The 22,876-nt window shown below is 39.4% G+C and overlaps 1 protein-coding gene across 1 annotated transcript in view; it reads right to left on the bottom strand.

Moving 5' to 3' along the window:
• Positions 1-22,876, bottom strand: part of WDFY3 (WD repeat and FYVE domain containing 3) — a 341,413-nt gene that overhangs the window by 32,978 nt on the left and 285,559 nt on the right. Inside the window, exons 52-59 of the mRNA XM_042782046.1 lie at positions 22,159-22,265; positions 20,126-20,279; positions 15,325-15,416; positions 14,903-15,115; positions 10,765-10,912; positions 9,379-9,533; positions 7,036-7,194; positions 4,690-4,869 (exon numbers count right to left, since the gene is read on the bottom strand). Of these exons, the coding sequence (XP_042637980.1) occupies positions 4,690-4,869; positions 7,036-7,194; positions 9,379-9,533; positions 10,765-10,912; positions 14,903-15,115; positions 15,325-15,416; positions 20,126-20,279; positions 22,159-22,265 (1,208 nt within the window). The remainder of the gene's footprint in view (positions 1-4,689; positions 4,870-7,035; positions 7,195-9,378; positions 9,534-10,764; positions 10,913-14,902; positions 15,116-15,324; positions 15,417-20,125; positions 20,280-22,158; positions 22,266-22,876) is intronic.

Here is a 22,876-nt window from a genome sequence, read left to right as displayed (position 1 = left end):
AGTTTGAAAACCAAAAAGGAAGAACACGCTCAGCATTTCTCAAACTGAAAGAACTGAAGAAAAAATTGAAGCCTCGAGTTGCAATATTGAGAGATTCTATGGGCAAAATATTGAATGACGCAGGAAACATCAAGAGAAGATGGCAGGAATACACAGAGTCACTGTACCAAAAAGAACTGATCGATCTTCATCCATTTCAAGAAGTGGCATATGATCTAGAACCAATGGTAATGAAGGAAGAAGTCAAAGCTGCAATGAAAGAACTGGCGAAGAACAAGGCTCCAGGAATTGATGGCATACCAATTGAGATATTTCAACAAACAGATGCCCCATTGGAGGCACTCACTCAGTTATGCCAAGAGATTTGGAGGACAGCTACCTGGCCAACTGACTGGAAGAGATCCATATTTGTGCCCATTCCAAAGAAAGGTGATCCCACAGAATGTGGAAATTATAGAACAGTATCATTAATATCGCACACAAGTAAGATCTTACTGAAGGTAATTCAGAAACGTTTGCAGCAGTATATTGATAGAGAACTTCCAGAGGTTCAAGCCGGATTCAGAAGAGGACATGGAACAAGGGATATCATAGCTGTTGTCAGATGGATCTTGGCTCAAGGCAAAGAATACCAGAAAGATGTTGACTTGTGTTTTATTGACTATGCAAAGGCATTTGATTGTGTGGATCATGACAAATTATGGACAACACTGAGAAGAATGGGAATTCCTGAGCACTTGATTGTACTCATGAGGAATCTGTACCTTGACCAGGAGACTGTCGTTCAAACAGAACAAGGGGACACTACATGGTTTAAAATCAAGAAGGGAGTGCGTCAGGGTTGTATTCTGTCTCCACACTTATTCAATCTATATGCTGAGCAAATAATCCGAGAAGCTGGACTATATGAAGAAAAACGTGGTATCAGGATTGGAGGAAGAATCATTAACAACCTGAGATATGCAGACGGTACAACTTTGCTTGCTGAAAGTGAGGATGACTTAAGGCACCTACTGATGAAGGTTAAAGAACACAGTCTGCAGTATGGATTATGTCTCAATATAAAGAAAACAAAAATCCTCACAAGCGGACCAATGAGCAGCATCACAATAAATGGAGAGAAGATTGAGGTTGTCAAGGAATTCACGTTGCTTGGTTCTACAATCGATGCCAACGGAAGCATCAGTCAGGACATTAGACGACGTGTAGCATTGGGAAAGTCAACTGTGAAGGAACTGTTTCAAGTGCTGAGGAGCAAGGATGTCTCATTGAGGACTAAGGTGCGCCTGACACAAGCCATGGTATTTCCAATCACCTGGTATGCATGTGAGAGCTGGACAATGAATAAGGAAGACCGAAGAAGAGTTGATGCTTTTGAGTTGTGGTGCTGGCAAAGAATGCTGAGGGTACCGTGGACTGCTAAAAGAACTAACAGATCTGTCCTGGAGGAAGTGCAGCCAGAATGCTCCTTGGAAGCAAGAATGGCCAGACTTTGTCTCACCTATTTTGGTCATGTTGTAAGAAGGGACCATTCCCTGGAGAAGGATGTCATGCTTGGTAGGGTGGAGGGTCGACGAAAGAGGGGGAGGCCTTCAAGGAGATGGATTGATATGGTGGCTGCGATGATGGGCTCAAGTATAGCAGTGATTGTGGGGCTGGCGCGGGATCGGGCAGTGTTTCGTTCTGCTGTGCATGGGGTCGCTATGAGTCGGAAACGACTCGACAGCACTTAACAACAACAACAACAACAAAAGCCACAGGGAAGAGAAAGTGTTCAGTCTAGATACAACTGTGTCTCTCTCTTCAAAAAAGAAATCTTGGTAACATTGTAATCTCCTATTTTAAAATCTGTATTCAAATGATGGGGGAAAGAAGCAAACTGGTACATGGGTTACTTCTTAAGGAATTTAATGTGTTTTTAGACTCTCTGAACTGGTAACTCACACTTTCTTGAGTTTCAAAGATGGCAGGAAAGAGTTTCTTCCTCACTTCCTACCAGGCAGGGCTCTTTCTCCAAGTTGGTGATAAATGCAACCCATTACTGGTAAAGGAATTAAGATGCTTTCTGACACATTTGCTGTGCCAGTTAACAGTGGTAGGCACATAAGACATTCCATTTAATCCTTAAAACAATCTTGTGAGGTTAGCTATCACTAGCCTTGTTTTACATAGGAAGAAAAAGAAAACAAACCATTTGCCATGGACTTGAGTCTGGCTTATGGTGATCCCATGTGAAGCAGAGTAGAACTGTCCTCCACACAGGGTTTCCAACGGCTGATTTTGCAGAAGCAGAATGCCAGATCTTTCTTCCAAGGCACCTCTGGGTGGACCTCCAACTTTTCACTTAGCAGCTGAGCAGGTTAACAGTTTGCACCACTCGGGGACTCCACAGAAGAGGAAAGTGAAGAGCAAAGAGCTTAAGCAATTTGCCTACATCACAGAGTCAATATTCAAACTCAGCTCTTTTCAGTCCCAGAGCTTATACACACATCATGCTGCCTCTCTCCTAAGTTAGCCGGCTCCCATGATGCTGAGTACTATCTTTTGGAATGACCTAGAAAATTTCAGTATAGCTGGTAGACACATGAGAACCTATAGAAATTTGAAGATGGTCATCAAAAGCAGTGGGGTAAAAATTAGAAGTTGAACAGCAGCCACAGTGCAAGAAAGCGGGCAAGGGCAAGACAGGGATGGCAAAATGTAAGGAAGACAAGGGCTTTTCCAAACCTATCAGTTCTGTTGTTGCTATTGCACTCCTCCTTCCCTTCCTCCCTCCCTCTGATCTTCTTCTACCAAGATGGCAAGAGATCCAAACCAAAACCCAGAGAAAAATAATAACCAGTGAAGCATTACTATGTCTTCCTCTGTCTCTGTCACTGAACCTTCTCTGACAGTGATGCCAGCAGCTGAGCTTTGATCAGTGGCCTTCATCTCTGCAAGAGACAAGAGCCAGCTGCTCCATTCTGCACTAGGCAAAACTCTGTCCAATTAACACCAGAGTGGTCTCCACTAGAGCAAATCCTGTGGTTATGTGGCTGAGCTCTAAGAAAGGAAATTAAAGGGCAGCAGCAAGGTACCTCTGGCCCAAGATGCAGGCTAAGGTAACCCAAAACCCCATGGCATTGAATCAATTCTGACTCACAGAAACCTTGTAGGACAGAGTAGAACTGTCTCAGGGTTTCCAAAGCTGTAAATCTTTATGGAAGTAGTTTGTCTCATCTTTCTCCCATGAAATAGCTGGTGGATTTGAATTGCCAACCTTTTGATCAGCAGCCAAATGCTTTAACCACTGTGTCACCAGAGCTCCCAGAATGAAGTAAAGTAGACTTGATATTTGGTTAGAAAAACATACTAGAAAAAGAAATCTTTTCATCACTTATTAAGTAATTATGAAACATTTTAAAAGGAAAAATAAATAAGTAAGAAACCACTGGCCCAAATACAACTATCAGTGACTTAGTTAAATTTTCAGCCTTTAAGTTAAGAACAACCCCAAATCAAGTGCTCTACATAGTGGAATTAAAATGCTGACTCCGATTAAGACTGGATCAGAGGTTCAGCTGACATTTTTGTAGAGCTCTTTAGGTGCAAATGTTTGCAGGACCAACCCAAGGTGCTACTCTACAAAATCTTAAGCCTCTCAAATACACTTAAAAAGTAATTTGACTCTTCAGCCCCCTACAAATTCCCTTCCTCATTCCCAACCTTGTGTACTATTATTATTTATCAACCAAACACTTGAAGGGCCAGTCACTAGAACTGGATTTCTTTCTTTTTCTTTGAGTGACTACAAGGTATATGACTAAAGGCATAATGCCTAGTAAACTTGTGGTAGAAATTAGAGATATAGCTTTCTTCAAAAGGAAAGCTGTTTCTGTGGGTGATATAAATGTCATTCTGTGTTGTAGCTAGAACTACTTTGTGTCATGTGGTAAGATCATGGGTAAAGGTAAGGGTAAGAATGGGTACGTATTGCTAGGAAGTGATGAGGCTGGGGTGAGTTCTTGTTGATTTCCAAGATTGATTGGCAGGTATGGGTATCATCTATACATCAATGTGATGACATGTCTCTGGATACAAGGCCTTAGTCTTTGCAAGCCTAAGCTGAAGCCTCTCCTGCTTATCAACACATTGCAGCAATGAATCTACTTCCTGAATGCCTCAAGGGGCTTGGTCTACATGGACGCTCCTAGGCCAGTGCATTTATTTTATTTGTATGTAAAATATTTATTTTTGAGAAGAGATAGTATCCTTTGACCAGTTTGGAATCTGTTTTGAAAAATACTTCTAGAATGGTATTTTCTCTTGCTTGGTTACCCAAATGTTATTCTTTTCACTTAATAAATAATTTGAGTATGTTGCACAAAAAAATTTTCAACAAAATTTTAACGTTCTTAACAAATTTACAAGTTCCCTGATTTTAAAAAAGCACACTCTAGAATGTTTGTTTGACCTGAACCCAATCTTCTTCTCTTTAAATTATACATCAGTGAAGGGATTTTAGGTCAAAATAGCTCTCTGGGCTGCAAACTTTAATATTCACAGTTGCTTTTGTAAAAATAACACATAAATTAAAACTGTAGTTGCTTTTGCAAAATAAGCCCTTATCAGCTTAGATTCATTTTTTATTAGGTTGGTCTGAACTACTTGTTTCACTAAACACAAACCAAATGGGCAATTAACACTTACTGTTAATTCATTGATACAGAGAGCAGAAACAGGAGCTCGATGGCCTCGGAGCTGGGTTAGAAACGACAGTTTGTTCAAGTCCCAGATGATGCAGGTTCGGTCTCGGGATCCACTGACGATTATGTGATAGGCTAACGACGCTGTGGCACAGGTGACAGTATCAGTGTGACCAAGCAAGGCCTACGGGTAAGAAAAAGCAATGTCAGCTCCCTAAGAGACTCCGGAAGAGCTCATACGCACTCACAGGAAACAGGAGGCAGATGTGCTGGTGAGCCGGTGCTGGGCCAGTGGGGTCTGGAACGTCTAGGAGTCAGACTTTCCCTCTTGCTGACTGTCCTTGCCACATCCCACCAGGGGGAGAGAGAAGTCTGGAGTTCTCTCGAGGCTCTCCTCTCCATTTCCACATTACTTCTTTCCTGGACTTAGAAGGAAGGGAGAATGGCAACTGCAACCCAGGTTGAGTTTCTTCACATCACTCTATATGGAGATGTACAGATTATGGCCCCAGCAGGATCAACTCTAAACTCTGAATCTATTCTTTTGGGCCACCAGCTCCTACTAAATCTAAAGAACTCTAAAGAACTGAAAACAGTTTGGTGGATTTTTCAAAAATCCAGATGGTTGTAATACATGATCTTGGAAAGATAAAGGGAGAGTGTGATCCTGATGTGTCAACCTGCTGAGATCTAGTTACTTAATGGAAGACATCTAGATATGCTCTGTGCCCAAGAGGGACTTCTTCTTCCAAGAAACAGGACCCATGGACATGGTGCTTTAGGAAAATAAGTAAGCAGTTTGAGGAAAAAGGTCCAGATTACTGTTAGGAGTTTGAATATTTAGAAGGGACCAGCTCTCCCGGCAGAAAAAAGTGCTTGCTTAAGATAATCAGTTGGCTTAAAATTTTTATCATACAGCCATCCTTACTGTATGCTTAGCAAACCCCAGATAATTGTTTTAAGTAAGAAGTGCTTTCTATTGAGGGGTTACTGGCACACGAGCTTCAAAGTCCATTTTCTAAATGGAAAATATTTATAAGCAGTACAGTGTGGATCAGCAAAATGCACCGTCAACTTTGTACCTCTTCATATTGAGACTTTGTACCTCTCTGCCATGGCTTACCTCAAGATCCAGCAACTCAATTATAGTTTTTGGTCTATTATAGATGATTGCTGGTATAAGTGTAAGTGGTTCAATTTTTCCTACAGATATTTAACACAGCATGGTTTGAGTTTAGCTTTAAAATAGCTTTGGAATCAGACAAAACTGAATTTAAAATCTGGTTTCATCACTAAATGTGACTACAGGCACGTGTTTTAATTCCTCTAAACTGTTATTTTTTTCATGTATAAGATAACTAATAACTATTATGCAGGGCTGTTGTGAGGATTAGAGTGATTAGAATATTAGAAGATTTTAAAAATAGCTAGTAGTACAATGCCCAGCACATAGCAGATGATCAATAAAAGATATTATTGTTACATTACCTCTCAAGTTTACATCATATAAACACTTAGATTTTATGTTCTATTTTAAAAAAGCTTATATAAATTTATCCAGAACTCAAATATTAAAAGACAACAGCATATATTATAAAAGGATTCTTGCTTTAAATATAAGTTAATAACAAACTCAAAACCAAACCCACTGCTATCAAGTAGATTCTGACTCATAGTGAGCCTACAGGACAGAATAGAACTGCCCCATAGGGTTTCTAAGGCTGTATCTCTTTACAGAAGCAGACTGCCTCATCTGAGGAGTGGCTGGTGAGTTTCAACTACCGGCCTTTGGGTTAGCAGCTGATTGCCTAACTACTGTTCCACCAGAGCTCATTAAAAATTAATAATATAATCATTTTATGGTCAAAAATACCTGCTAATTAAATCAATACGTCTTCTAATGAATACATTCATCAGTTTGTCATGGCCTTATTAAGGGCATGGCCAAAGAGGAAAGAGAAAAGCAAAAGAATGAAAGGCTTAGTCCAGCTGAATTAAAGTCACCCAGCAAGGAATTAATATTAATCAATAGGCAAATATGACTTGATTGGCAAAAATTCAATTTATATATAACTTTGGCAAAAATTGTGTTACTTAAATATACTAAATATATATACATATATACTACCTAAAGACAGTTTGCTTCAGATTTCAAAAACAGTCCAGCTTTTATAAAAACACTAAATCCTTATTTCCTTTGTTTTAGAAAAAACATTTCTAGCTAAAGGACAATTTTGGTTTGGTCATTATGTCTCATGTATCTTAATTAGGAAGCTTCTGAATTTCTCTGGAGTGTAAGAAGCTGAGATAGAATGTGTCCATCTTCTCGTTTTTAGCATACTTTTGTTACCTGTTTGAGGGTGAGGGTCTTAGCTTTTTCTTTTGAGGTGCCCATCTCCCATACACACACAACTGTGCTCGTTCCACCCGTGATGACCAGCTTGGGGTTGGGGCAGATTGCACAGAGAATCTGGCCCCATTCAGACAAACATTCATAAACTGTCATTGCCTGTAAAACAAAACAGACATGAGACACACATGCCATCAAGTATTGAGAACTTCTTAAATACAAGGATGACAGCTGAGCAAAGGAGAATTACCACTATACAGGCACTTACTAACTGGCCTGGTTTCAGTCAGCAACACTTTCACTAAAGCTCTACACTGAACTAACATTAGCTTCCTAACTGTGTTGTTGTCGTTGCTAGGTGCCGTAGACTTGGTTCTGAATCATGGCGACTCTTTGTACAATAGAATGAAACACAGCCTGGTCCTGCGTCATCCTCATGATCGTTGCTATGCACGACCCACTATTGTAGCCACTGTGTCAATACATCTCTGGGTAAGTGTCTTCCTCTTTTTCATGGACCCTCTCCTTTACTAAGCATGATATCCTTCTCCAGGGACTGGTCCCTTCTGATAACATGACCAAAGTATGTGAGACAAAGTCTCAAATCCTTGCTTCTCAGGAGCATTCTGCTGTGCTTCTTCCAAGACATATTTGTTTGTTCATTCTTCTGGCAGTCCGTGGCATATTCACTATTCCTCACCAACACCAGAATTTAAATGCATCAATTGTTCTCTGTCTTCCTTACTCATTGTCCAGCTTTTGTATGCATATGAAGTGAATGAAAAACTATGGACATCCTATTGGGACAGGAGCAAGTTAGTCTTCAAAGTGACATCTTTTGTCTTTAACACTTTAAAGAGGTCTTTTGGAGCAGATATGCCCAATGCAATAAGTTGTTTAATTTCTTGACTGCTGCTTCCATGAGCGTTGATTATGAATCCAAGTAACATGAAATCCTTGAGAACTTAACTCTTTGCTCCATTTATCATGAGGCTGCTTATTGGTCCAGTTGTGAGGATTTTTGTTCTCTTTATGTTGAGGTGTAGTCCATACTGAAGGTGGTAGTCTTCGCTCTTCATCATTAAGTGCTTCAAGTCCTCTTGACTTTCAGCAAGCAAGGTTGTGTCATCTGCATATCACAAGTTGTTAATAATTCTTCTTTAGTTTCGTTAAAATCCATGATAAAGAGAACTTGGCCCATAAAAGACTTGGCAATCTCCTCTATATTCTTGCAAAGATTACAGTGTAGGAAACTCTATGAAGCATTTCTCCACTCTGTCCCATACAGTCTCTATGAGTCAAGATCTATTCAATGGCACATGAAAACAACTCATATTGGGGATGTCCAATGAGGTAAAACATTCAGATTGTGTGATCCTATGTAAAATGCAGGGGATGGGTGCTAAATGAGAGACTGGTGGTTCCAGTTCACCCAGCGGTATCTTGGAAGAAATACCTACCAATCTACCTCTGGAGAATCAGCACTGAAAATGCTAGAGAGCACAGCTCTACTCTGACATTTTAGGGGGTTACTATGAGTTGGAACTGTTCAAAGGCAACATTTTTTTTCTTTCAATGTGATAAAAGGATGTGCTTGCTAGAGCCAATTAGAATGTAAAATGAAAGCTTGAGTACTGTTGTTTATGAGAACATTAATCAAATAAAAGAAGTGCATTACAGCTTAGCACAATAGACTTGTGCAGACTATATCCATCTTGTATTTGGGAGATTTGGTCAGAGAGCAACTCAGGGCAATTAAGGATCATCACACATTAATCTCCAACAGATATTTATGTGACTCATAACAGTACCTCCTGCTTCTTGGGGAAGGAGTGACAGGTCTATCAGCCATTTCAGAGTATTCAATAGTAAGTGAGCCTAGGACAGGGACTCAACAATAGGGTGCTGTTTTGATTGGCAGACACGGTGAACAATGGGATAGTTAGGATCTCTTGGAGGAATTCGTGACTAGTCCCCAGTATCCAATTTTCCAAAAGAGTCTTGTTCTGCAGGCAATGTAACTTGTCTACTAGCTAGCTCCCTTATACTGATGCACTATAGCTCTCCCTTCCTCTGGGTTGTGAAGGAACAGCTGACAAACCCCTGGACTAGGTTCTCCCCTCCCCCATTAACTGGAAAATCCTCCAGAGGAAGGAAGTTGTTGTTGTTGTTGTTGTTATGTGCCATCGAGTCAGCCCTGACTCATAGCGACCCCTCCTTGGGTTTCCGAGGCAGTATCACTACGGAAGTAGGATTGCCCAACCTTCCTTCCGAGGAGTGGCTGGTGGGTTTGAACCGCCAGGAAGAGTGAGATTAAATGAGTAACAGCTAAACAATACAAACCTTGTCTGACTCATAAGTTCCCAGCCTGCAGCTGAGGTCTGCGTAGCCCCAGGCAAAAGTTTTGTTCCAAGCTGGTGGGATAAGGACCTTATTCTGTTCCACTGCAAGAATGCCTTTGTCTGTGCACACTATTTGTCCCACAGGCTCCTTGAGTTCTGTAAGAAACAAATCAATACATTGGAACATGGAAAGGGAAAACTAACTTCATTACTGTATATGGGATTGTAAAGTAATCTCAAATAGTTAATATAAGCCAAGCATCTTGACAGCTATATTAGGGCAAAATGATCTTAAAGAAATTTTTAACAGTTTTATTGAAATATAGTTCACACACCACAAAATTTATCCAGTTAAAGTGTATAATTCAGTGCTTTATAGGATATTCACAGATCTGCACAACCACCACCACAGCCAATTTTAGAACATTTTGTTACCTCGAAAAGACTGTTGTAGTTATCTCCTTCTACCACTCCCCAGGCCTAAATAACTGAATTTTTGCCTCTACAGGTTAGAACTTGACTTTTGAGTTTTCCTAGAAGATGTGCTGAGTGGGAGCTTGACCTAGCAGGAGTTCCCTGGGGCTTTCCTCCAGCCTTCCTGCCTCTGGACATTCTGAAGTTGGTTCTGAGCAATGAGGCCTTCCTTCTTGATGCCTGAGGATCACAGAATAATCTGGATGCTTTCCAGAAGGTCTTTCATGACAAAGACCATCAACCAATCTAGGCCTTCAGAATCTCCCAAGTTACAGCCCTTAGACTTCCCCAAGGAAGGCCATAGCATTTCCCAAGGCATGGATGGCCCCGCTCCACAATGAGCAAGACAGCTGCTGGGAAGTGGCCATAGCTGGTATACAGCAGAGGCTGTGTACTGAGGAAAAGTGTCAAAGAGGTAGCCAATCGAGTTAACCAGACTTTGAAACTTTTTGGATTCTTTTCTAAAGTTTCAAGACTTTGCAAAAACATTTTTTATTCTAAGGAAAAAAAATCCACCTGAAAAATGTGCTTTTAGATAATGCATAAGATCATCAGACAAAAGATAGATGCTTTTTAATTGGCATACTATACAGACAGTCCTCCTACTGCTATTTCTAATCAGCAGAGCATATACAGATGAAGGTGAAAAGTAAAGACGGAAATTGTTCTAATTTATTGTATGAAGTTGAAGTTACAAGATTTTGATATTTTAGAGTTTTTACTCTGTTCAGTTTCTATTTTGGATGCAAGAATCCAACAGGCAGGGGAAAAAAGTCTAACAAGCATTTGGTGTTTTAACATAAAAAGTATAGTATTTATTATAAATTACATAAGAAAGTAAACATTGCTCAACTAGGATTATGAAATAATCCCACCAAATTATGAATCAAAAATTTACTTCCTGTCATCTTACCTTTTACGGGTGTTAGAGAAGGCCTCAAGTTGTCTAGATGATGGAAAAAGATCTTGTCACTTGTAGATCCGGGTGGGAGAGAGATCCCTGCATTGTCTCCATTTACTCGACTCCTTACTCGCTTTGGTGGATGAGGTTTTTTAAATAACTGGTGTGAGAGAAGAAGACACACTTGAATAATAAAAACTAACATTTTATTATCAAGCTAACATTATAATGAAAGCTCTTTTATGCACCAGGCATTATGTTTTTATTCCATTTAAGTTTCATAATAACCACTAGGGTACTTTGTTATCCCTATTTTACAGGTGAGGAAAGAAATTAAAAAAGGCTAAGAAGGTTGCCAGAGATCTCACAAGTTAATAAGTAGGAACAGGACTGTGATACTTTAGTCTGGGTTATTGCCAGGCTTTGTGCTAAACTGAATTCATGAGAACTTTTGAAAAGACAATCTATTCAACCTATAGTTGGACTATAGTCAACTGTTAATTATTTTCCAATGATGGCTAAAAATCTACTAATAGCTCAATAGTATTCTGTGTCCCTGCTGACAGGCAGACATACTCTTCAGTAGGATTATTCTGGCTTCAGCATGGCCTTTCTCTACATGACTTAATAACATTCTTTTGGTATCTTTTAAATGCTACTAATTTGCCTCCCTCCCCCTGCCTCTTTTTGATGCTACAAAGGGAAAAAGAAATCGTTGGCATCTATGCTCATTGTTCCTTAAGGACTAAAAAATATTAATGTGCATTTAAGAGGACCATTTTTAAAATACTATAGATGTTCAAAATAAACAGTCCTTTGTTGGAAAACTAGTATTAGAGGAAGATATTGAAAAAAAAAAAAATCTTTGACTAAATGAGATTGAAATGAATATACCATCATCATACTTTGTAAGGGACACTTTGGATTTTCAGGAAAACAAAAGTAGAAAAATTGCTTTGTATAGAGGAAGATAACGTATTTTTGGCCCCAAATCTTTAAACACTTATCTCTATTTTATCTACATACAGGGCCATAGATCAGAGTTCTACTATTTTCTATAAATGTTAATAATGACACAAGAAATTGAAGTTGTATAAATGACATGTATGTTCCCAAGCACCTTCATGAATGTTTACTGAAGAACTTTTACATAAGATCTAAGGCAGAGCACTTTGTCAGACTATGGGGTATATGAAGGTATAAGACTATAAACCCACTGTCACTGAGTCAATTCCAACCCTTTATAATGGAATAGAACTGCCCCATAGGGATTCTAAGGCTGAAAATCTTTATGGAGGCAGACTGCCTCATCTTTCTCCAATGGAGTGGTTGGTGGGTTTGAATTGCTGACCTTTTGGTCAGCAGCCAAATGACTTAACCACTACACCACCAGAGCTCCTATCTAAGGCTATAGTGACTATAAAACCTGGATTTTCTAAGATGGTTCCATTTGGAAGTAGTCTCTTATTAGTCATCAGAATGTTCTGGAAATACACTGGTACCTAAATTGTATCTCCTACTTTGCCTATCTCTCAAACTCAACAGTGGCACAAAAATCCTGCGACAGTGCCACGTATCTCGACTTTTCTGTTGAGAATATTTGTTTTCCATAGGATAATGAGGGAGCTCTGGTGGCATAGTGTGTAAGCCACTTGACTGTTAACCAGAAGCATGGCAGTTCAAACCCATCAGCCACTCCTCAGAAGGAAGACTGGGCAATCTACTTCCGTAGAGATACTGCCTGGGATACCCAAGGAGGGGTTGTTATGAGTTGGCTTTGACTCGACGGCAGTGAGGTTTTTTTTTTTTAATAGTATAATGAATCACAGCTACTGCTCTTGTAACCCTCAGAAAAAGGGAAAGTTTCACTATGATTTTTGCACTGTGATTAGAGTTTAAGAACACACATCTTGCTTTAAAAGTAAATGTGTTTCCTTTATTGGGGGATCCAGTGGCACTGTGAACTGAGCAGTTCTAGACCATCCTGCTATCCCTTGTGGCATTTACATGCACAAAGGCTTGACATTGTTCTCTGTGTTCCCAACTGTCAAGTCCACCAAAGCTCAAAGTTAACCTACAAAAGGCAGCCCAGGGGAGAGATCTGAAGCAGGAACAGAGGAGGATAGCTAGGGTCAGACAGTTAGCCTCTCTACTCAGGAGAAGTAGGTAGTTGGAATGCCCAACCAAATGTGCCTTTTCCACACTGTGCTGCAGTGACCCTGGGTGCATCCTACTCCTCCTGGTATACCGTGGACTACAGAGATCAAAGAAGTAATGAAGTTGCTCAACAGATGTTTGCGCTTCACTGAAGATGAGAGATTGAAGGCATGGGAATTGAATCTGCGTGCTGAGAGGTTAAGCTCTTGGTCTCCATCTTCAGGTTCCAGATGGTGGCAAGCTACTGTAGCATGCATCCTATGCATTTCCATGGCATGCAATCTGACATCCCAGCATTCGTCATACCTAATCAATGATCTGGGAGCTCTGGTAGCACAGTGGCTAAGGCACTTGACTGCTAACCAGAAGGCTGGCAGTTCAAACCCATCAGCCACTCCTCGGAAGGAAGATGGGGCAATCTACTTCCATAGTGATACTGCCTCGGAAACCCAAGGAGGGGTCGCTATGAGTCGGGTCTGACTTGACGGCACATAACAACAACAATCAATGATCGAATCTATACACTGTCCTCTGTTCCCTAGACTATAATAGCTTCCTAAGTGGTCTTCTGCTCCTGATCATCCTCCCATGCATGTGTGCATTGCTACTTTATTTCTTTTAAACCTTTTAAGAATGATCTTTTAAAAAAGTAAATACGACCATGTCATTTTGTTGCTTAAGACTGGCATAGGTTTCCCACTAGAATTGGAGGAAACGCCATACAGTGTGACTGATCACTTTTAAATGGCCTTTCTTGCCATGGGCTTGTTATCTCTCACCAAATAACTGGGTGAGACTATGCAAATAAGTAGTCGCTTCTTGCTTACTAAGGGGCTTAGACAGCTTCTAACAATGCAAATAAGGTACACAGCAACCTTGTAGGGGTAGAACCATGCCAATCAGGTATATTGAACTCTAAAGAGGGGATTGGTAAGTTCTGTTATCCTGCTAGGATAAAAATGAGCCATCCCAGAGGCAGAAAAGGGGGACCAATTATATCAAGAAAGAATTGCCAGGAGCTGAGCATGTCCTTTGGACTCAGGGTCCCAGTGCTGAGAACCTCCTAGACCCAGAGACAGAGAGCTGTAACACTAACACCAGAGATGGCACAAAATGGCTGGAAGCAGTGGCAAGTGTGGCAAAACACTGGTGCTAGCAGAAGCAGGAGACTGGTAGGAGACAGCACAGTGGGCCTCCTGGTCCATGGAGCAAGAGAGATGAGTTCCTTTAGGCTGAGGCTTACTGGCAGAGCAGGATGCCCTTGGGCACATATTGGTGGAGCTAAAGAACTTTCTAAAACTTGGCCGAATAGAGTAGAGACTAGGTCGAGGGTTGAGGGGTCAAGGGGCAGAGAGAGGCCTAACTATGGGCACTATTGAGAAGCTGTCCTGACTCAACAACTGTATCCTGAGTTGTTCATGATCCTAAATTGTGACCTGTTACTTCCCTAATAAATCCCATAATTGCGAGTATGGTCTATGAGTTCTGCGTAGCCATTGCAACGGACTATCAAACCCAGCAGAGAAGTTGACAGTGCCGTGGGTGAAATGGCTGCTGTCAGAATTGGTAAAAAAGTTGGAGGGTAGAAGTATCTTTAACTCCTGCCTCACAGGAGTCTGCCTTGGGCTGATGCTATAGTGATTCCCTCTCCCATCTTGAAGATAGAGGCAGTTAGTTGCCCCCACCATATCATTTTTACATCCATATCTCTGCTTCTATGGATGTGTTCTTCCCACCTCCTTGTACAGGCACAGAAAAGCACACCTCACACTAGGCTGCAAAGATGATTCTCTTTGAACAACATTTCTATTTATGGAGACTATAAAAGGGAGGACAAAGTAATGATTTAGGATCATATGGGGTGACATTTATGGTACTTAGTCTAAACTTAATTATTATATGGTGATTCACTGCCTGTAGAATGAACTAGAGTGTTTACAGGGTTTAAAAAATGAACTAGCACAGTTAGATGCAAGGAAAAGAACATTCATACCTGTTTGGGGATCTGACCAAAGTTGTTAATGAACCCAATGGTAGCTGTCTCCTTTAGTGGGTCATTTATGTTGTAGATATCCACCTGACCCTCATAAAAAAGATGATGGAAGACATTCACAGCTTCTACTGCAGCAGGGCCTTGCTGTTTATAGCCAAAGATTAAGTCAATCCACTCATGCAGATGGGCACTCACATAATCACATTCCAAAGCCTGTAATTTAAAAGCACAAGCAGGTTCACTCACTGGCTGTCTCTTATACTTTGCTTAGAAAGTAAAAGAAAAGTGGTCAGTAGAAAATAAAATAACTAAAAATAATGAAAATGATATTAGTAACTTAAACAAAATGGCAATACACTGTTCAAAGTCTTCTCTTTGTACGTGGTCAATGCCCAAATGAAATTCAGTTATCCTCCCATTACCTCACGGTGGACTCTGATGAATTCTCGTGGGTCCCCTTTTGCCCAGGGTGGAAGGATGACATCTCCAAGCTTGGTGCCATTTTGTTTACAGCCTATGTAATTGGGTATATTAAAAAAGGTAAGAAAAGAAAAGAAGAATGGGATGAATACTAACTTCATATTAAAGCAACCAAGTTAGAGTCATTATCAGAACTATCAAAATTCTCTACCAGAAAGGACACTTAGTGATCACACACTCCAGCATTTCCCCAAGACTTCCCCTTAGAGTACCTCCTCAGAGAAATGCTTTATGTGTTAATGCAAAACTGGGGGCTTCCAGGCTCAAATGATTTCAGGAAATGCTGAGTTATACAAAGTCCTCTATCCTGCAAGACTTCCTAGAGGCTTAAATATGCTAACATGCACTGTCCTTCTCTGAGAGAGATATTATGCACAACCATGCTGAAAATTAATTCACTAAAGGATTCTTTTAAAGAACGATTTTGTGAGGCTACTGCTTTAAATTTGGAAAAACTACACAAATTCAGTCTTCTTAGGACTGTTCATTTGGAAGATAGTTAACGATTTCACTAAAATCTTATTTAGGCTTTTAAAGCTTGGTGAGTCATCAGCAGTTAACCAGTCCTGAATTTCTTCTCCTAAAGTTTTGACAAGTTTTTGCCATTCACACAAAAGAGGTTAATGAAAGAGTATCTGTCCCCTCAGTTGCCTTCAGTTTGAATGTTCTCTTCCCTCATGAGCAAATGAAACTGTAGGAGTCTCCTGGTGGTATCTGTGATACAGGCAGTTTGAAATTTCTGATTCTGAAATTCTTGAGAGAGCTACAGAACTGGCATGTATTCTGCTATAAGGATTTTCATTTAAGAACAAAATCTGAAACAATGTAACTATTTACTGTTACTGTATTATTTAATAGAAATACTGTAGCTACCCAGTATAAACAAAAACACCAAGTTGTGATAATGCATGCCAAATACTATTTATTCCATGTAAACTGTTATTTTAAGCCAGACAATCTTTAAAAGATTAAAGAGACTGTTAGCTATGAAATCTATCTATGGTAAAACACATTAAATGGGTCTGGCATCTGAAAATCAATCTTTTTCCTTTTTCTGAAATACCTCCCACCCAAAACTCACTTCAGCACACAGATTTTCTAGGTACAACCAGATTATCATTGTGAAGCAATGACTCTAATACTGCCTCACTAGTTTAGCAGCAGTTGGTTAGATAAATAGTTGTATTAGAAATCTGCATAGAGAAGTGCAATTGGTCAACTTTTAGAACACAAAAGCAGTACCAAAGCCAATACAAATATTTCCCTAAGCCAAAAGTCTTTTTTTCTTTTCATTGTTATTTGATGGTTTATTTACAATGTGGGAGCTCTGGTAGCATAGCGCCTAAGGCACTTTACTGCTAACCAGAAGGTTGGCAGTTCAAACCCACCAGCCACTCCCCAGAAGGAAGGTTGGGCAATCTACTTCTGTAGTGATACTGCCTCGGAAACCCAAGGAGGGGTTGCTATGAGTAAGGTCCAATTTAATGGCACATAACAACAACAACAACAACAATTTACAATATGGCATTAGGTGAGAGATACAAAAATTAGTTTATTTTAAAAGCATGTCTTGATTTGGCTGGAACAAATGCCCACAGATGACTTAAAGAAAACAAAGCAATCAGTTACTATAACCCCCCGCCCCCAACAACTACACACTTTGCACTCTTATCCACAACCCCTAGAAAAACTGTGTAGGACTAATTATTTTAAATGAAAAATCTCATAAAATTTTTGATAAGAAAAAGTAGATAATAAACCCTAGGCTACTTGAGATGTAATCTGGTTTTCAAAATTTTGCTCATGTTCCCTGAATACTTAGGTGAAATGATTTCATCTCCTTATCAGTACTACCTGTAACTAAAAATACTTTTTAAAGGGAAAAAAGTCTGTGGAAGACCCTTGGTTTCATTCTACTACTCTATAGCTTCCCTGCATGTGTATACAAGGTGAAGGCCAAGACAACCATGGGGAATTTGACTTATTCCTGACTCAGGGAAAAAAATGCAAGTGCTCTTCCTTCAGACCATTTACTATCTTTTCTGGACGGAGAGGCAACAGTGTTTTTTTTGGTGTGTTTGTTTTTATTTTTAACTGAGGCAAATTCACATAACATAATCCTTTTAAAGGACAATACAGGCAGTGCTTGGATGAGTTCTGTTGCTAAATCTGTCTTTAAGCTGATTTGCAAATCGTAGTAAGTCAGGTGTGGGTCATATCTAACCTCGGTCAAATATTTGTCTTAGTATGTAACGTACCCTTCTGTGCATAGAAACATTAAAGAAACACCTGCAAATACACTAAGACATCTTTAACATAATACAGTAATAATAATAATGTTTTAATGTTTGTCACAAAGAACTGCCAGTTTGTTATTATAAACCGTTGTATGTACCTTGAATTTTTAATATAATAGGCATTATGGGGGTTGGTTTGTACTATAGGTTGTAAGTAAGTCAGACTTCATAACCTGGGTACTGCTTGTATTGTACAAATAGCACCTCTAACAACATCCCAAAACATTTTTATCATCCCAAAAGGAATTGCTGTACTACTCATTAAGCAGTCACTCTCCATTTCTTCCTCTCCCCTGTTCCTAGTATCAAATCTGTATTCTATCTCTGTGCATTTACCTATTCTGGATATTTGATGTAAATGGAATCCTACAATCAGTGACCTTTTGTGTTTGGCTACTTTCACTTAGCATAATGCTTTCAAGGTTCATCCATATTATAGCACTTATCAGTCCTTCATTTCCTTTTCACGACAGAGTAATATTCCATTGTGCATATATGTGTGTGGGTCTACACACACACACACACGATTTGTTTATCCATTCATCTGTTCATAAGCATTTAGGCTATTTCCACCTTTTGGTTATTATGAATAATGGTGCCATGAGCATACACGTACATATATTTGCCTGAACACCCGCATATATCCAGGTGATTTGCATTTTCCTATTGACTAGTAATGTTGAGCATCTCTTCATATGCTTATTAGCTATTAGTATATCATTTTTTGAGAAATGCCTATTCAAGTCCTCTTTTTATTTTTTAATGGGTTGTCTTTTTGTTGTTGAATTCAAAGAGTTCTTTATACATTCTGGATACTAAACATATCTGACATATTATTTGCAAATATTTTCTCCCATTCTGTAGGCTGTCTCTTCACTTTGCTGACTGAATCCTTTAATGTCCAAAAGTTTTTAATTTTGATGAAGTCCAATTTATCTATTTTGTCTCTTGTTGCTCATGCTCTTGGTATATCTAAGAATCCAGTGCCAAATCCAAGATCATGACGTTGTTTCCCAATTGGAATTTTATGTTTTTAGCTCTTACAAGCAAACAGTGCTTTTTAAAGTGATTTCAAGGAGGGAAGGCAGTTTGTTATGAAGAAAAAGGATGACAAAAATACATGATCTTTCTTGTATTTACTTGTTTAAAAGTGGACTGTTTCATTGCATTTACAAGTGGTCTGGCTGCAACTTTCTTGCAACACAATTATTGTAACTGATCCAGTGTTGCTAGAGGATTAGGGGTATCTCTTTCTTTCTATACCTCTCCATATCTTTTAAAGTGGTATGACTAAAGAACGTAGCATTCTCCAAAGGTGAATTATAAGTGAAAATAATAACATACTAAAGTGTAACCTCTTCATAGGTTGCATAACACATTTGTTGTTTTTGCTTTTGGAGGAACCCTCACTCCCTCTAAGTCCTACAACTTGGTTTCTCTAGCTGCTCAGGTGTGAGTTTCAGGTCAGAGGAAATGAAACCCAATTTCAGGACTTTTATTGGGACCACTGAGAGAGTCTTCTCATCCTTCCCAGTGGACACGGAATTATAATTTTTTAAGTTTAGGACTGCTGATAGACAAATAAAAATTATTTTTAAAAACAAAATTTAAAAAGGAAAATAACTCACATGTATATATATATGAGTATCTCCCTAAATTTTCTGTTAAAGACACTTTTTGAAGTAGTAGAATACTTACATGCTGAACTAGCATAAAATATGGAGCCTGAAAACATAATATCTGGTACGGATGTTCTAAACTAGAAACAATGGAATTTTGATATGTTTTTAAAGAAATACTCAGAAACACATGGGATCAGCAAACTGTGCTCCAAAAACTGTAACCGAAGTCAATCTGCTTCCTCCAACTGCTGGATAATATGAAAAGAGAGCAGAATACTGATAGAATTTCTTTTTTATAAATGTTGATCTGGTCCTGTTTTTCTACAAAACAGCACGCAAATGGGAAAAAGACAAGGATTTATGTGGTTTTTCTGAAATTCTAAATTTAAAACACATTAGCAAACAAACTGGGAATGAGTCTGAAATATATGAGATAAAAATGAAACATAAAAAAGTTAGGATAGACCAACCACCCTTGGCTATTACTGGATTTTAATAGGAACAGTTTTCAGATAACTTTTCACTTTACCTTCATTTTCATTGAAATAATAATACTCTGAATATTAATGCAATCTGTGTCAATATTTAAATGTCTCCCAGACTCTAGGCTTGAAACAACTGTTTTGGGGCAACAGTCTACTTTTTCTTTTAATACGTCATCACACACTCCACTTATAGTAAATAAAATCAACTGAAGCCACAAAGAAATCTGAAATGTCCTTTCTCTTCAGTATCTATTACACACAGTCTTCAGAAAACTCGCTCATTGCTAATGGTCTTTTCTTGGCCAACATTCCTAAGACCGTGACACAGCTCTTACATACCTAGATCAAAGTTGTTGGAATTGAACAGGAATTCTGGCAAGTAAAAAAATTCTGGGATCAGTTCTTTTACATCTGCCATGTTGTGCTTTGATGCGGAATACCAGGCCTCACGCACACTGTGAAACATTCGGTCAGCCAGGTCAAAGTGGCCACCCTGTGGGGCAGAATGAGAAGGCACCTTACTGTTAGGGAACCATTCCCATCACACAGCATGTCAAGCCCCAGGGCTTGAAAACCCTAAATAAATATGCTTGGTGATATTTCAATTTCCTATCACCTTATGTCAAATACACAAAACTGTACATGATCACAAAAGGAAATTTAATCTAATTCCTTTACAAAGGGTGTTCCTTATAAAGGGTGTGTTCAAGATCTCTCCATCTATCTTCTCTATCTATCTATCTACAAAGATAGACACACAAAGGAGCTCTGGTGGTAGCGCGTAAGGCATGTGGCTGCTAATCAGAAGGTTGGCAGGTGCTCCGTGGGAGGAAAATGAGGCAATCAACCCATGGGGTCACTATGAGTCAGAATCAACCCTATGGTAGGTTTTTTTGGTCTATATACTTGTAATCAAAGTGAAATCCATATGTAAAGACTTAAAAAAGTCAAGACTATGAAGAGTCCATAGTTGTGATGCCTTGTATGAAAAGATTCTGTTACCATTTGTAGTTGCAAATATTACAGTTATGTAAATGTTTATTTCATCTTATAAATTAACACGACTCAGATTCTCACACCAAGGAATTACATACTAAACTCATCAAGGGGAGAATTAGGAAAGGTGATCAAGAAGTTATAGACTGATAAATTTAAACAGAAAAGGGATTTCTTTTGTCTTTGCAGCTTCATAAACATCTCCTTCCAATCCCCTTCCTCAATCAACCTTTCTATGCTGTGTATTAAATGAACACAGAGTTATTTGTCTTCGTGATGAAGCTTACTCGTGCAAAATGCCAAAGTTCATACCATGGGCCTGATCTGGTCCCTTTTACTTCTCTGCCTTCTTCTCTATGGCTTTCTCCCCTCACTCACTTTGTTCTGAATACACTGGCCTCCATGTTGTTTCTCTACCTGTTGGCATACACCTGTCTTAGGTCTTTGCACTGGCTTTTCCTTCTGCCTGGAACATCCCTCAGCGGCTTCTGTACAGCTGATTCTCTCACCTCCTTCAGGTCTTTGCTTACATGTCACCTACTCTGAGCTCTCTATGTTAAACTGCATTCCGCCCCACCACCTCTTGCTCCCATACTGTTTCCTCCTTTCTCGATCTGCATTTTCCTGATAGCATTTTTCACCTTCTAAAACACTTTGTAATTTACTTATTTATTATGCTTGTCTCTCTCAACTAAAAGATAAGCTCCACAAGGCAGGTTTGTGTCTTTATTCAGTGATGAGCCCCAAGCACATAGAAGAGTGCCTGTTGTTGTTGTTGTTATGTGCCATTGAGTCGGACCCGACTCATAGAGACCCCTCCTTGGGTTTCTGAGGCAGTACCACTCCAGAAGTAGATTGCCCAACCTTCCTTCCAAGGAGGGCTGGTGGGTTTGAACCGCCAGCCTTTTGGTTAACAGTTAAGTGCCTTAGCCAATATACTACCAGAGCTCCCTAGAAGAGTGCCTGGCACATTGTAAGTATTCAATAAACATTTGCTGAATAAATTGAAAGAGCATGTGGAGAAAAGCAATTATGGCTCAGAAGGCAAAAGATGGGCTAGAACACATCATGCTTTATGTAACATTTGTGGAATTCAGTCAGTTAGAGCTGAACTCCTTATACCTGGCTTGAAAGCATATTTTACCTACTAATTTGATTTAAGGGACTGTATCATTTATTTTAAAACATTTGAAAATTCCAACTTGTTCTTCAGTTTTGGTCCAATGAAATTCTGCTTGAATTCTGTTTCAATACTTTTATCAATAAAACTTATCAGGGCTTCTCATATTATACAGTAAATGACATTAAAAAAAAATCCAATTTTAAATAAAAGGTAGGCTTGAAAAAAATGGAAAATTCCTAATTTAAGGTTTTACCTGTAGCCTTAAGAATATCTGTGTGAAAGGCTCCATCCTTACAAGGTATGAGGCCACAATCATGGCAGATGAATAGTGGGTCCCATAGTGGTAGGCTGGAGTTTCTCCTGTTCAAGAAAATTAAAGCACAGTTAAAGTCAAAATAAAAGGAAATATGAACAATAAAACTACATTAATAGCTATGAGTAGGTTTGAAAGGGAGCTCTGGTGGCATAGTGCTTGAGGCATTTGACTGCTAACCAGAAGTCTGGCGGTTCAAGCCCACCAGTCACTCCTCAGAAGGAAGATTTGGCAATCTACTTCTGTAGAGATACCACCTTGGAAACCCAAGGAGGGGTTGCTGTGAGTTGGATCCGACTCTACAGCAGTGGGTTTCTGAGTTTAGGTTTGATGCTCAAGTACATGCTAACCGTGATGTAGTACAGCATTTGCAGCATAACAACTTTATGATGACATCGCTACCCCTCACTTACATATTTGGCAGTAATCCACTAAGTATAATTCAATGACATTTTTCCCAAAACTTAAAACATCCATCACTTTTGAGGAGGCGGGGCAAGATGGCGGACTAGGCAGAAGGATTGCACAGACCCTCTTCAACAAAGAAAAGGGAAACCAATTGACACAGACACAGAAGATAATCTTGGACCCCTGAGCCTTGAAGGAAAGGATGCAGATTTGGACTAAACCCCAACTTGCAGAAGAATTTGCGTGAAAA

The sequence above is a fragment of the Orycteropus afer genome, unplaced genomic scaffold (assembly GCF_000298275.1).
Source record: "Orycteropus afer afer isolate SDZICR_OR568_19922 unplaced genomic scaffold, OryAfe1.0 scaffold00227, whole genome shotgun sequence".
Classification (NCBI taxonomy): domain Eukaryota; kingdom Metazoa; phylum Chordata; class Mammalia; order Tubulidentata; family Orycteropodidae; genus Orycteropus; species Orycteropus afer.
This window is presented reverse-complemented; position numbering and strand designations above follow the sequence as displayed.